Genomic DNA, 13,655 nt, shown 5'->3' with positions numbered 1-13,655 from the left:
CATGTTTAATATTAGACTATTTTTTTTCTCTTACATTATTTTTCCGAGGAAGGGCTTTGGTGGCCCAAAACGTCACGAAAATGAACATGGATTAAAAGGGAGCTCATCGGTGTGTGGTTCATCCTTGTCTTAAATATTAGAAAAATAACTTCATTATAGTATCTACACGTATTACAGGTGAACAGGATTTTACCTCATCCAGTTTCTCCTGAGATTTCTGCTTTTTCAACATGCCAAAGAAGCCCCCCTTCTCCTGAAATGGCACAGATAAAATTCAGATCAGAAGCTAGATAAACAAACTAGAAAATTGATACCAGTTTAGCCTGGTTAATACATGAAAACCTTTACACCTTATTATTTCACATGGGGATGGTCACGTCATGCTAAATAAAAGACAACTAAGTCAGAATCCACTTACTTTGGGTTTAGTGTTCTCAGACAAGTCATCAGTACTGGCCGACAAGTCAGTAGATAAGGAGTCCTTGTCCTGAAACAAACACAATATAACACATGGAAGAATATGACAAATTACAGATACTTGACATTTCAGACCACATCCCTCTTCCCAATTTTGCATGCGTTCACAACCCACTAAAAAACTCTCTGTCTGTAGAGTTGGTGTGCACAGATCTACTTATGCAAGATTGGGCCAATGAAGAGACATGTTCCCAGATTCAGCCTTCCTTACAATACAGTCAATCAAAGTGCAGTGCAATCTTTACCTCATCCAGGTTCTCCAGAGATTTCTGCTTTTTGAACATGCCAAAGACCCCAGCTTTCTCCTGAAATGACAAAGGAGGCATGAGCGATCATAACAAAAAATTAAACAATGACTGTATCGTCGACATACAGTTGTAAAATGAGGACAGGCTGATGCAAACTTAGAAAAAACACTTTTGAATTCATTAAAACACCTCCACAACATCCTAACTGGAAAAACGCACCAATATTAACTCCATCAATATTAAAAATGACATCAGAGTCTACTTACCTTGGGTTTAGCGTTTTCAGATGAATCATCAGTACTCGCAGACGTTTCAGTGGATACTGAGTCCTTGTCCTGACACAGACATAAACATTATATATGCATAAATATAACAAATTCAACATTCAAGATTCAAGAGTGTTGTTGTCATTGTCACAAATTTGGGATGTGAGCACAACATGGTAATAGTAGAATCACATTCAAAGTGCAGCAAACGTGAACAAGTGACACCAGTTAATGACAGACAATTGAAAATAAACTTAAATAAACTTCAATAAACCCTGTTCTTGGGTCATGTTAAGTATGCCATAGTTACCTCATCTGGAGTCTCCTGGGGTTTTGGCTTTTTGAACATGCCACCAAACATGCCTGCTTTCTCCTAAAACAACAAACAGTCAGCATGAGATTATCACAGTAAGGCAGGGCAGGGTAGCCCAAGGGCCACATTGGGTTTAGAATATTGACTTAACAGTCCAGATCTCATTGGCAACTTTCCTGTCAATACAGTAATACGTAATAGTGTAGGCTGGCCTACCTTTTAGCCATTTAATTCCTTAAAATTATACTGAAATGCATGTACAGTACAGTAGCCGACTTTATAACTGATAAGACCCCTAACTTAGTAATTTTAAGAGTGTTGCGGAAGCATCACTTATATTTAAAACTTGTCCGTTTTGTAAAGGCTCTGTGGGCCAAATGAAATGGCTCAGCGGGCCGCATGTGGTACCCGAGCCAAAGTTTACCCACGTCTCCTAAAACACCCAACTGTCAACAGGAGATCATCACAGTAAGATTAGGGTTAGTCATGAACTAAAGATAATCTAGTAATGCTATTATCTAATTTAGGTAATTAATAGTGTTACTATTTAAGCTATAAATATTATAATAACAACATAATAAATTTAAATGTCAGCATAGTAATTGCCACTCACCTTGGGTTTAGTGTTCTCGGAAAGATCATCAGTGCTGCCTAATATGTCGGTGGAGATGGAGTCATTGTCCTATGATCAAACATGATTACAATATAAGAAAACATTATGATCAGTCATCTATGTACACCTTTATATGTGAAATATGTTTAAAAACTGCATTTTACTGTACCTCATCCAGTTTTTCACGAGATTTCTGCTTTTTCAACATGCCAAAGAAACCCCCTTTCTCCTGGAATGACAGAGGATACACACATAGAATCAGAAAACAGAATAGGAATAGGAAGGCGTATGCCTTGGAAACAAAGTGAGTGTGAATTCCAGCATTCTACCTCATACACACCTTGGGTTTAGTGTCTTCTGTCAGATCATCACTGGCTGTGGATAAAGAGTCCTTATCCTGAAACAGATATTACATTTCAGACAGATATCACATTTTAGACAGACATTACATTTAAGAGTCACCAGCAGTGATGGGAAACCTGTATCCGTTAGTTTACAACCCAGTGCCACATATTCCAAATGGTTCACCTGTCCAATTCAACCAGGTGATTGTTTAGTTGAGTGATCCCCTGGTTGGACAGGTAAAACCAGGACATTTGAATACGTGGCACTGGATTATATCTAACGAGTCCAGGTTGCCCATCACTGGTGATTGCCATTGCACCCTCACTACATTAGGAAGACCAGAGCTAGCAGTCACCTCATCTGTGTTCTCCTGAGCCTTTGGTCTCTTGAACATGGCACCAAACACACCGGCTTTCTCCTGCAATGGCAACGGATGGAGGATTTTAGATCATGCAATTAGTCACTGAAGGTCAGTGAATATACAGTAGTATTTCAACCATTGCCAGCTTTTTGTTTGTCACTGAGCACCTGTGCCCAGTCTCATACTGTGGTCCAACCTGCCTCCAGTATTTTCAATTCTTATAGTCTAGAAAAATGGAGCTTTAAATAGAATTTTTTTTGCACAATTAGAGAGCCAATTAGCCACAGTTGTTGAAGAGACACCAGTTCCTCCCACCTCTGAGGATTTGTATGTCTAGGGGAAGTTAAGCAAGTGTTTCTAAACGGTGGCTCAACATCATAAGTCTATTTTGGTGGGGCGTTGGGAGGCTTATGATGACGTGGACGGGGTGTTTACTTAAAAAAAGGTTGAGAACCACTGATCTAGGCAAACACAGCGCCACTCTTCAACCAGAGCCCAAAAGGTGCCGAGCAGGGTCAACAGCTGATATCTCCGTAGTTGGACCTGATCAGCCATAAAATAGCTACACAACCTCATATAATGACAGGAGATTATTGCCACATTTTCACTTCATACTATTAAAAGAAGAAAGGTCGAATGTCATATTCCACCTACTTTTGGTTTAGTGTTCTCAGTCAAATCATCATCACTGGGTGATAACTCTTTAGATAAGGAATCCTTCTCCTGGAGTTGAAATTAAATGACAAGACATAAATATCAGACCATTGCTTCATGACTCATATTGTATACACAAATATACACATGTAAGCTACTCTATTTCAAAATACACAGATCTAGAAAACACATTCATTTTTAAACATAGACAAACTCTCCGCCCTTACACCCAGTATGATACACTAAGTATGTCCCTTTTCAAAAAAGGCCTCTACACCCCTTCATCGATAACTTCCAATCTCTTTATGTCTACGTGTGTGAGGAATTACATTACATTTGCCAGACGCTTTTATCCAAAGCGACTTACAATCGAGGACATGGTCATAGCATACAAGATGTGCAGAAACAGAGTGCACAGGAAAATAAGTGTAGATCCCCAGAGAGGTTTGTGTCTTTGTTTTTTTAAGTACATCAGCACATGGTTAACATTTCCACACCAAGTTAGAACTGCTGGCCACTTTTTTTTTTGGGGGGGGGGAGAGAGCTGCTCCTTGCCTTGAGTAAGTAATTGCCCTTTCACCCCTGTGCTTTGAAAGGGTTTGATTTGGCTATGAGGCAGCTTTAAGTCAGAGTACAGAACCAACTGGATGCCTTTAGGAGGTCGTTTAATTTGATACATTTGGAGAAGAGGTGATGACTCACCTGGGTACTCTTGTCTTCATCTGAGGATTTGGGCGCTTTCTTAAACATTCCTCCAAATATTCCACCCTTTTCACAGAAAGATACAATAATGCATTAACCCTTTTTTGTTTTGTGTTTTCAATACTTTTCCCAATGTGTTTACCATACAATATGTTTGTAACAGTTGTGCATGACTCACTCTGGGCTTATCAGAAAGACACTCATCGCTGGCTGACATGTCACCATGCAGAGACCGCTTGTCCTATGAAAGACAATAGTAGCAGCGTTACCCTCTTGCGCCACACACATATACTAAACACTGCATCACTGGTTATGCACACACTATGTCAATACATAGCAATGGGCTGACAATGGGCCTTTTTGTTTGGTATTCATAAATGCATTTCAAATGAACATTTATATTATGTAACATGCATGTAGTATATGCCCAAATATAGAATTAAGTGCAACAGTTATATGCAACATAAATTTGAATTGACATAAGAATGTGTTATCTCTGACACACTGTTGGATGGATGCATGGATAGATAGATGGATGGAAAAAGATACATAGTTATGTACATGTAGGTATGCTCTGCTTATTAGCATTGTTGCTACTGTAGTATAATACAAATAAATTGTGTCGCCTTCGGCCAGAGGAAATGTGAGACAAATGACTCAAATATAATAAGGCACTTCTAAGCAAATGTTTATGTTTAATGGATACTTTCTCTAGCGTGCCATGGGTAAATCTGCATGTTATTTACATATACAAAAGTGACAATACACGCACATAGACTCGACACTACAGAGACAAGGAATAGGGAAATGCCTAGGGGTGGTAACGCCTCTTTCGTAATCCCAGTCCAAATCTCACGCACATCCATTTTAGCTTGGTGCAGGGTCAAAACGTAAAGTTTAATGTGAGGCAAGTTTGACGCCTGAGGAAGGGCCTTGGTAGCCCGAAATGTCACTAAAATGAAAATTGATCAAAAGGGAGCTCAATGGTGTGTGGTTCAGCCTTGTCTTACATTGAGTCTTTGGTAAAAAATGAAATATGGGGGGCACTGTGCTAATACGTTGTACCATATGGGCGCCACTGCCTGGTCCTTCCCAAACTTGGCCCACCTCTTTCTCCCGCACATTTCCTGTCTTCTGTCCTGTCTTATCAGATAATATAATGCCCAAATCCCCAAACAGGTAAATAGAAAATAAATAAAACATCAAACTCAGCACAGATACACAACAGAGGCAATAGATTACTATACCTCATCAGATGGAGTCTCTCCTGTATGTTTCTGGGGCTTCTTGAAGAACTCGCTGAAGACATTACCCTTCTCCTACAAAATACAAGATTTCATTTAAAAAGCAATAAATGAATCATTTATGTCGAAAGCCTCATTACAGCCATAGAGACAAAGAAAGAAAGACTGAAATTGCCACCTACTTTGCTTTCAGAAAGGCTGTCGTTGCTTGCTGAAAGTGACACCTGTTTATCATGTGAAAACAGACAGATCGGATAAGACATCAAGGCCTTGTTTGCCAATCAATCACCAGCATGTAACAACTTTCATCTGTATTTGGGTGTCTAATCTTCATATTGGCATTACCTCAGCTGATGATTTTGGGGCCTTCTTGAAGATGCCACTGAACACACCTCCTTTCTCCTGTTAAACAAGTACACATTGAAGCTTTCACAAAATTCAAATAGCATGCATCACAATTGTCAAAGCCACGCTTTCCATGTGCTGGAGATGTGTGTGCTTCATTTACACAATTTGTAACATCTGTGGGCATTTACCTTTAAGACCGCAGCATCTATGAGTACATATGTTACTTTAACAATGTTCACAATTATGTGAAAATGTTCAACTTAATATGTTGAATCATAACTGTGGATCATTTGATATGACAAGGATCTCAGCGTATAGTTCCGTACCTCAGTGAGATTGTCCTTGCTACCTGAGAGTTCTCGCTGTCCAGACAGATCCTGAAACAAAACAAAGTGAACGTTTTTTCAGTAACAGAGAAAGGGCCAGCTCCCTCACAAGTATATTAAGCTATATAACATCATCTGCCATTCAGGCTAATAATACCACCAAAGAATTTGGCCAATGTTTAAGTGATTAATAGAAGCTGATGAATACAGAATGTCTGTCCATATTTTATATTATTTACGCATCATTCGTGCTGGCTGGTTTGTGGTGTACTGTATTGTATTGCATTGTATTGTATTATATTCAATTCAGATATCGTGTTAATAATATATGCAGGTACAGTAAACGGGTAGCTGTGTGTTTACTTCTTCTTTCCAAAGAAAACATTACACAATGATTTACTTCATGTTTTAGAGGGGAACAAAACTTATGGTCTGCTTTGAGGAAAAAAAAAACACGACTAGAACCATGCCAGTAAGGATTTTCAAAATGTATAAAATCAACACATACCTCCTCCTCTTCCTCTGCTTTCGCTTTAGCTTTTGGAGCTTTCTTGAATATTCCAGTTATTCCACCACCTTTCCCCTATGACAGTCCAAAGCACAATATAAACATAATGTAAACAACACCTAAAAAACAACAACTCAGCATTTGTAAAACTTGTCAACACTGGGCAGATCGCCCTGGCTTGTGGTACACACCTTAGCGTTGCTGGTTTCAGACAATCCTTCATCATCACTTCCAGACAGTTCACTATGAATAGAGGCGTTGTCCTGGGGGGTGGAGAGAACACAGAAATAGCAAAGGTTCATGTGATGTCACAAATTTAATATCTTCAAGTCTGGATCTCCCACACACTAAATATTAGGAAAAGGCCTTACCTGGCCATCTTGTGATGGTTTGGGTCTCTTGAATAGGCCACTGAAAACGCCCCCTTTCTCCTATAAAACAAAGAGTGTCTTCATGTGAGATACTACAATAGGCAGTCCATGATAAGTATAATCAATATTTCATGATAGAACTTTATGATTCTAATTGATTTCCCATAGAATAATATACACAATATGCAAATGAAGCATAAACAGAGTATGGAACACATCATTTGCTGGATTGCATGATGTGAGTTCCACATCATCAACACGCACACGTGTGTGTGTGTGTGTGTGTGTGTGTGTGTGTGTGTGTGTGTGTGTGTGTGTGTGTGTGTGTGTGTGTGTGTGTGTGTGTGTGTAAATGTGTATTATTTATCTCTTCACCTTCTTTTCCTCAGGTTCCGCCCCTTCCATGTTATCCACGTCACTGGTTGGCGGGCTCACCTGCAGAACCCATTCATGTTAAAGGGAAAAAAAATATAGAACAAGGCGGAACACTAGGCGGTCTTTGATTGACCTAGCAGAGATTTTAAGTCAACATCCTGACCTTGTACACAGCGCAATGCAGTCTATTGGTGGTGGCACCTTTGGTATGACTGACTATAAAAGTCTATTGAACAAAGTAATCTCTCACAGACTAAAGTAGCAGCATGCTCTGGTTCAAAACAACACACTTTAGCACATTTAAATACCTTAAGGACAGGTGTGGTCGTCTTCTCTTTCTGGATACCACGGAGCATTCCTGCCATAAAGCCCCCTTTCCCCTGGATCAACCAAAAGAACTGGTTTACTTCCTGGTACAGGCTTGCAGTGTGCCTGGCCATCACTGCCTCTCAACCACATCATTCCCTCATGCAAACAAGCACAGCCACACACACATGCAAACATCCACACATCTCTCTCTCACTCGCGCACACACACACACACACTTGCACGCACACACACACACACACACACAGCATGAAAAAAGGCAGAGAGACAAAAGCCACACATACATGTTTGGTCTCGCTTGGTCTCTCTTGTTCCATCTCATCACCGGACTGCTCTTTCTCTGGTTTGGGCTCCACAGTGCTGACACTGTCATCCACAGTGGTCTACAGTGAGGAAAGGAAGGGGCCAGGTTACGTTGATGACTTTATATAGGAAGAAGACACAGCCAAACACTGGAAATGGCTCAAAGTACAGAGCACAATAGATGAAGAGAGTTTCGATAAGAGAATAGCAGGTAGAGAGAATAGCAGATAGCTGTAGATGACACTTCATTGTGTTAACACAGCGGACACACCTGTGAATTAAACTGCTTGGTCCTCTTCCCATTCCCCGCCATTCCCTTGGGTGCACCCTAGCACACAAATAAAACTTGTTATTTGAGACCCACCCTCACCCGTTGCAAAACACATTGTGCAAACAGCTTTATAGAAACCCCAACACTCTTCCCGTAAAAATCTAACGTATTAGTCAGCGGTCACAAGTCATTATCGAACCATAGGAATACACCTCATATGTTTTTTGTAAATGTTTTGATTTGAAACAAACAAACATTCTTTCCAAACGTACCCTATTTTCAGTGGTTGATTTCTCAGACTCAGGGGCGGCCTTGGTTTTCGGAACTTCAGCATCTGCTACGTAGCTCTGGTGAGGGCGTAAGAGGCAATTTAGTAACAGTGGACAACAACAACAAAGCACCAATAAGTAAATAAAATTCAAAAGGGTGAATAGAAAAAAAAATCCTGATTCAGACACTCCTTTACCTTAAAATGTCTTAATTCAAAATGTGTCCAAAAATTACTTTAAACTGCCAATTAAATTAAAAGTCATTTTTTTGCACAAGTCCTAAGAGGATAAAGGCCTTTGAATCTACTGGAGTGTGCTGGTCAGGAAAAGTTTTTTCTCCTCATCTTTTTGAACCTTGGATCAAAGAGTATCCAGCCAAGACTAGTGTACACAGAGAGTACACTACTCACAAAAAACGTGGATGGCTTCTCAGGCTGTTCTTTTGGACCCTTCTGAAACATCTCTGTGAGCATTGCTACTTTCCCCTGAAACAGAGCAGGATGCTTGATTATTTTTTTCTGTTTAACAGCATGCTACTTTATGATTGTTGGAGATGACACGTGGGGGGGAAACTATAAAGGCTCCCATTCCCTGACCCATTTGCTTTAAATTGTATTCACTACGTTTTGGTCTTAAGACGTTCAGAAGTTAAAGCGAGATGGTCAGTGTGCAGGAACTTTAATAGATTTTTCCAGATCAGATTAACAGTAGGAATAATCATTATGAAAATGTGTGTAACCATTTTGAGGGTAGGTGCATGTTTGTTTGTATAAGTGACATTTCAATACCTGTCTGAAGTCTGTTTCCTCTCTGGTGATTTCAGCAACATCAGAGTCCTTCCCTTTAGAAATCTAACAAAGCACAAAATATGATGATTGCCCAAGTAGTGGTGAATAAAACATAACTTCCCATTCATACTGAATACTGCATCAGCCCCCCCCACACACACTTCAATTCCAATACTGTAAACCGATTGCACTGTTCTAAAAGAAAGGACATGTATCCTTAACCTTGCAGATCAATCAGGTGACATGGTTTTGTTGTACAAACATTATGTGTGTTTACCATCCTTTACCTCATCCTGCAAGTTCTACAAAGTAATGTGAGTAGAATTCACTCATGATGTGCCCACAAATACGTAATGATAAATCCTTGGCTTTCCACACCCCTAACATTAGTTACTCATATACCCTCCAAGGCATGCCCAACCAAAGGTAGTCAACATATTAAAGAGAGTAGTATGTGTAGACACGGAATGGTGTGAATGAACAGTAAAAGCAGACTTCCAGCACAGACGTGCAGACAAAGCAGGAAAGGGTGTGTGTGTGTGTGTGTGTGTGTGTGTGTGTGTGTGTGTGTGTGTGTGTGTGTGTGTGTGTGTGTGTGTGTCTCACCTCGTCTGGTGGTCTCGCTGTGATCACCGGCCGCAACGCAGCTCTGCCCACATTCTCCCTCTGTGCAATAAGGCAGAAAACCACAAACAGTATATGAGAACTGTGCGTCCGCTGACAGCGACTGAGATGAACACACGCAGGGATTAGCCAGGGAGAACTGTGTATGGACATACCTGATTATCTCTAGGTTTTGTTGTGTGGTGCTGTCTGTGTGACGTAGAGGGAAGTTCCTGAGGAACATAAAAAACACTGATATGAACCACGAGGAACATTCACACACAAAGCAGCCCACTGCACAACATAGAGGAAAAGAAACACAAATGCGCAGAACGAAAAGGACAAAGGTGAACCATTGTGGACCCTGGTGGGAGTATGCATATGTTGACAAATGGATATTTTACAAAGCAGACAAAGTCTAAGTCCTACCCTCTCTGTCGGCCCAGGAGGGATCACTGGGGTTTGGGAAGGCGTCACCCTCTCCCTATGCGCTCTGTTCACGTTGGCCTAAAAAAAGTGAGGTATATGACTCAAATGCAACCTTTTACACAAATAAAGATACCAGTATATTCGTTTATAGGATAGGTAACTGAATTCTTTTAAAGAACTGCTGCTGAATATTCGCTGCAGGCAATACGATATGTAATGTCAATTACATTTCACATGAAACTCGTCTGCAGCTAACTCCCTGGATTTAGTTGTATACAAACAGCCGATGAGGATGCATGGCAATCCCTTATTGCCTACTGAAAAGCAAAACAAAACAAAAACCAAACATAACGTGGGACATACGTACCACATCACTGGGTTTCGGGGGAGCTGCATGCGTCTCAGCTGGGTTCCCCTTCGAGGGTGCCAGCCCTCTGTGCGTCTAAGATAGGGGAAGTGCAGTATAACCATGACAGTGGTGAGTGACTGAATACTCTTGCATGTATACAGACCAATGGCCAAACCGAGGCAAAATGGCAAAATAATAAGTTATTGCACGTGCACACACATACACACACACTGACAGCTTTTGCCGCGCCTGAGACAATGTAATCTGAAAGGGCCCCCCAATACTTGTAATGTCATGAGGAGCCAATTCTGGATCCCCTTTCTCCCAGGGCCAAGGACAACTGACCCTTTGTCTCCCCCGTCAGCATTCCTGTACCCCCACACCCACACGCACACTTTATATGACATGCTGCACCATACCTCAGATGGGATCTTGGGTGGGGGCTTTGGAGGAGCAGACACAGGTCTTGGCTTGAAAATAGATATAAAACAATTAAAAATTAAAAAAAGTCATAACATACATTAAAATGACGATTTGACATGGTTGTACCTTGCTGCACATTGGTTTCTTTCTTTTTCTTTTGTATGGCCTACTTGTATACAGCTGTATATCCTGTATTCCAGTGCACTTTGTGTATGGAGCTATGCATGTCCTCTTTGTATTACATTACATTACATTACACTTAGCTGATGCTTTTATCCAAAGTGGCTTAGTTATTTACAGGGTCATGGTTACATTCCATGGAGCAATGTGGGGTTAGGTGCCTTGCTCAGGGGCACTTCAGCCGTGGACAGAGGTGCAGGGAGAGGTAAGGGGTAGGATTCAAACCGGCAACCCTCTTATCTAAAGCCCATATAGCCTTAACCAGTAGGTCAAGGCTGCTTTGTAGGCCTAAGTCACTTTGGATGAAGTTATCTATAATTATGAAATACTGATTAAATATGAATAATATGACAGTTGCTGTAATGTCATGTCACTCGTGCTAGGCTGGATTCTGTGGCACTGCATATCACCAAATTAAAGGACTGTAAAACATGTTGACATTCTCTAAAGCCAAATGGCCAACATGATGAGAGACCCTGGCAGTGCCATCAACACGAGTGAATGAAGGACGGCATTCTTCAGATTTTTATTTGTTTATTCACTCATCTATGTTTTAAGTGGGATTCAGAACCCAGTTAATGTATTAATCATTTGGCGATGGTGTGAGCGTGTCTCCTCCACTTAACAAGTGCCATCATCACACCACCCAAGTACACTGCTACTGTCACCACAAGAGTGTGGAAGCAGACCAAGACGCCTGCTTCACCACAATGATTGAACACACAAGAACACCACTCTGTTTTGTTAAAGTGGTGAAAGATTACTTGAGCAAATATATTGGATAAGTGTCCACTGGAATAAGTATTGACCAAGTGCCAACAGCTTGCCACTATTAACTGAGCGGTGGCAAAACTCGTATGCACACAAAGGTGTGTGTGACCTGACCTCATGCGTCTTATCAATATGCTTCCAGTGGAAGGGCACAATCAAACAATTTACCTGTGCTGGTTTTTTCTTTTTGACTTCTGGTCTCGCCATACACTGCTCCATCTTAAGTCTGAAACACACAACGCAACAAGCCTCAGCATGACTGCCAGCCCGGCTGCAGCTCAAACAAAAAGACATGAAAATCACGTGATCTCTCACTCCGCAAGTAGAAGTTATGAAATGTGATACCGCAGCACCACCGCTTAAAAGTTAGTTTCATATGAAGCGCAGATAGCCTAAATAGACTGTGCTACTTTAATGGAACAAACAGTAAGATGGGGTCTAGTTCTGAACTTGCTATGAGGGTATGAGGGTAAATTATCACATTGCCCTATGCTTGTGTGCAACTGTCATCGACGGCCAGATTTTCTTGAATCACGAATCCATTGGGAAACAGTGAGGGGAAGTGAGAAAAAAAAACATTTCCATGTGCTTTCTTCTCTTGTTTCGGTTATGTTTATTCAGTGCTGGATATTAGAATTATGACACAGATGAGAAAACAACAGTCAACCCAAATCATACGAAAAAACCTTGAACAACTTTTCCGGGATTCGCGCACAAATGCATCCTAGGCTACAGCTGGTGGTGTTATCCGCTCTTAACAACAGCGGAGCGCTTCACGAACCAGTCGCAGAAAATCGCATGTGTCAGCAGACAAATGTAGGCTACCATATCAAACGGTTCAATAATCACATTAATGCATATTGACATACAAAATTAAGAAAATATATCAAGTATCCTACCTCAAAGACCTGCTCAATCATTCTTGAAAATAGAAGGACTTGGAGTAGTCTACTCCTAAAACTATAGCCACGCCCGCCAGCCCATCACATCTGTACCAAAGAAACTCAAGAGAAAGAACAATCTCTTGGCGGGGAATGCATTGGCCTCGGTGTAGTACGGGGGCGTTGCCTGAGGACACGAGTGGATGGAAAATTAACTCCCTTGCGCATGGTCATTGGTCAGTGGGTGCGATGGATGCCATTTTCGTACTCCCTTGCACATGGTCAGTGGGGGCGACACCATGATGGATAATTTGTGGCCAAGTAACGGCAGCTGTTGGTCAGCAGTAATTGCTGGGGGTAATTAAGGACAGCTGACAGACATTCACGCTGTCCTATGATCTGTTCCACAGTGAATAACATTTCCGTACTCCCCTCGCCATCATTTCCTACTACGCTGTTATGACGTGAGTAAGCCCTCTTGTCTCAAGCCTCTTTGTCTGTACTCAATTCACAATCTAATTCAAAACTCAGCCAAGAAGGAGGGGCGTACCTAGGTACCCTAGTCTTGACGTCTTCCTAGCTCTACATATTTCGATTAGGAAGGTTATATGAGCTATGACTCACCCGACAGGCTTCCCGCAGTGTAGCCTAAAACCGGAGGCAGGTTACCTTTGCGCACAGATTCTGTTGTTGCTTTAAGATGATGGAGAAACCCCACCAAATTACACCCCTCCACCAACCATCACTCCGCCCATCGCACCTTCGTTTACTCACCTGGGACAAGGGCGTAGCTACCTGTGGGGCCAGCGAAACATGGCTTTTGAATCATCGCATCACTGCGTCCCTCCCTTGAAACCCAAATACTGTAGGCTACATGATGACGAACCATGCGAAACAGCAGGAGGGTGAC

The 13,655-nt window shown here is 41.4% G+C and overlaps 1 protein-coding gene across 3 annotated transcripts in view; it reads right to left on the bottom strand.

Moving 5' to 3' along the window:
- The window catches only part of apold1a (apolipoprotein L domain containing 1a), a 30,486-nt gene extending 16,963 nt beyond the window's left edge, over positions 1–13,523 (bottom strand). For 2 of the 3 annotated variants that reach the window (XM_063218488.1, XM_063218486.1), the window contains exons 1-33: positions 12,764–12,851; positions 12,033–12,090; positions 10,910–10,960; positions 10,509–10,583; positions 10,142–10,219; positions 9,889–9,945; positions 9,716–9,775; positions 9,110–9,172; positions 8,732–8,806; positions 8,325–8,399; positions 8,053–8,109; positions 7,763–7,861; positions 7,460–7,531; positions 7,152–7,211; positions 6,777–6,836; positions 6,597–6,668; positions 6,406–6,480; positions 5,898–5,948; positions 5,569–5,625; positions 5,406–5,447; positions 5,227–5,298; positions 4,158–4,220; positions 3,980–4,045; positions 3,278–3,346; positions 2,618–2,680; positions 2,258–2,314; positions 2,087–2,146; positions 1,918–1,986; positions 1,302–1,364; positions 992–1,060; positions 723–782; positions 419–487; positions 194–253 (exon numbers count right to left, since the gene is read on the bottom strand). In XM_063218488.1, coding sequence (XP_063074558.1) covers positions 194–253; positions 419–487; positions 723–782; positions 992–1,060; positions 1,302–1,364; positions 1,918–1,986; positions 2,087–2,146; positions 2,258–2,314; positions 2,618–2,680; positions 3,278–3,346; positions 3,980–4,045; positions 4,158–4,220; positions 5,227–5,298; positions 5,406–5,447; positions 5,569–5,625; positions 5,898–5,948; positions 6,406–6,480; positions 6,597–6,668; positions 6,777–6,836; positions 7,152–7,211; positions 7,460–7,531; positions 7,763–7,861; positions 8,053–8,109; positions 8,325–8,399; positions 8,732–8,806; positions 9,110–9,172; positions 9,716–9,775; positions 9,889–9,945; positions 10,142–10,219; positions 10,509–10,583; positions 10,910–10,960; positions 12,033–12,083 — 2,070 coding nt within the window. In that variant the 5' untranslated portion in view covers positions 12,084–12,090; positions 12,764–12,851. Of the gene's footprint in view, positions 1–193; positions 254–418; positions 488–722; positions 783–991; positions 1,061–1,301; positions 1,365–1,917; positions 1,987–2,086; positions 2,147–2,257; positions 2,315–2,617; positions 2,681–3,277; positions 3,347–3,979; positions 4,046–4,157; positions 4,221–5,226; positions 5,299–5,405; positions 5,448–5,568; positions 5,626–5,897; positions 5,949–6,405; positions 6,481–6,596; positions 6,669–6,776; positions 6,837–7,151; positions 7,212–7,459; positions 7,532–7,762; positions 7,862–8,052; positions 8,110–8,324; positions 8,400–8,731; positions 8,807–9,109; positions 9,173–9,715; positions 9,776–9,888; positions 9,946–10,141; positions 10,220–10,508; positions 10,584–10,909; positions 10,961–12,032; positions 12,091–12,763; positions 12,852–13,369 lie in introns of those variants that run through there. The other variant, XM_063218487.1, reaches the window with a different exon arrangement.
- Between the last annotated feature and the right edge of the window lie 132 nt (positions 13,524–13,655).

The sequence above is a fragment of the Engraulis encrasicolus genome, chromosome 16 (genome assembly GCF_034702125.1).
Source record: "Engraulis encrasicolus isolate BLACKSEA-1 chromosome 16, IST_EnEncr_1.0, whole genome shotgun sequence".
Taxonomy (NCBI): domain Eukaryota; kingdom Metazoa; phylum Chordata; class Actinopteri; order Clupeiformes; family Engraulidae; genus Engraulis; species Engraulis encrasicolus.
The sequence above is the reverse complement of the archived record's forward strand: the minus strand, read 5'-3'. Positions and strand labels throughout refer to the sequence as shown.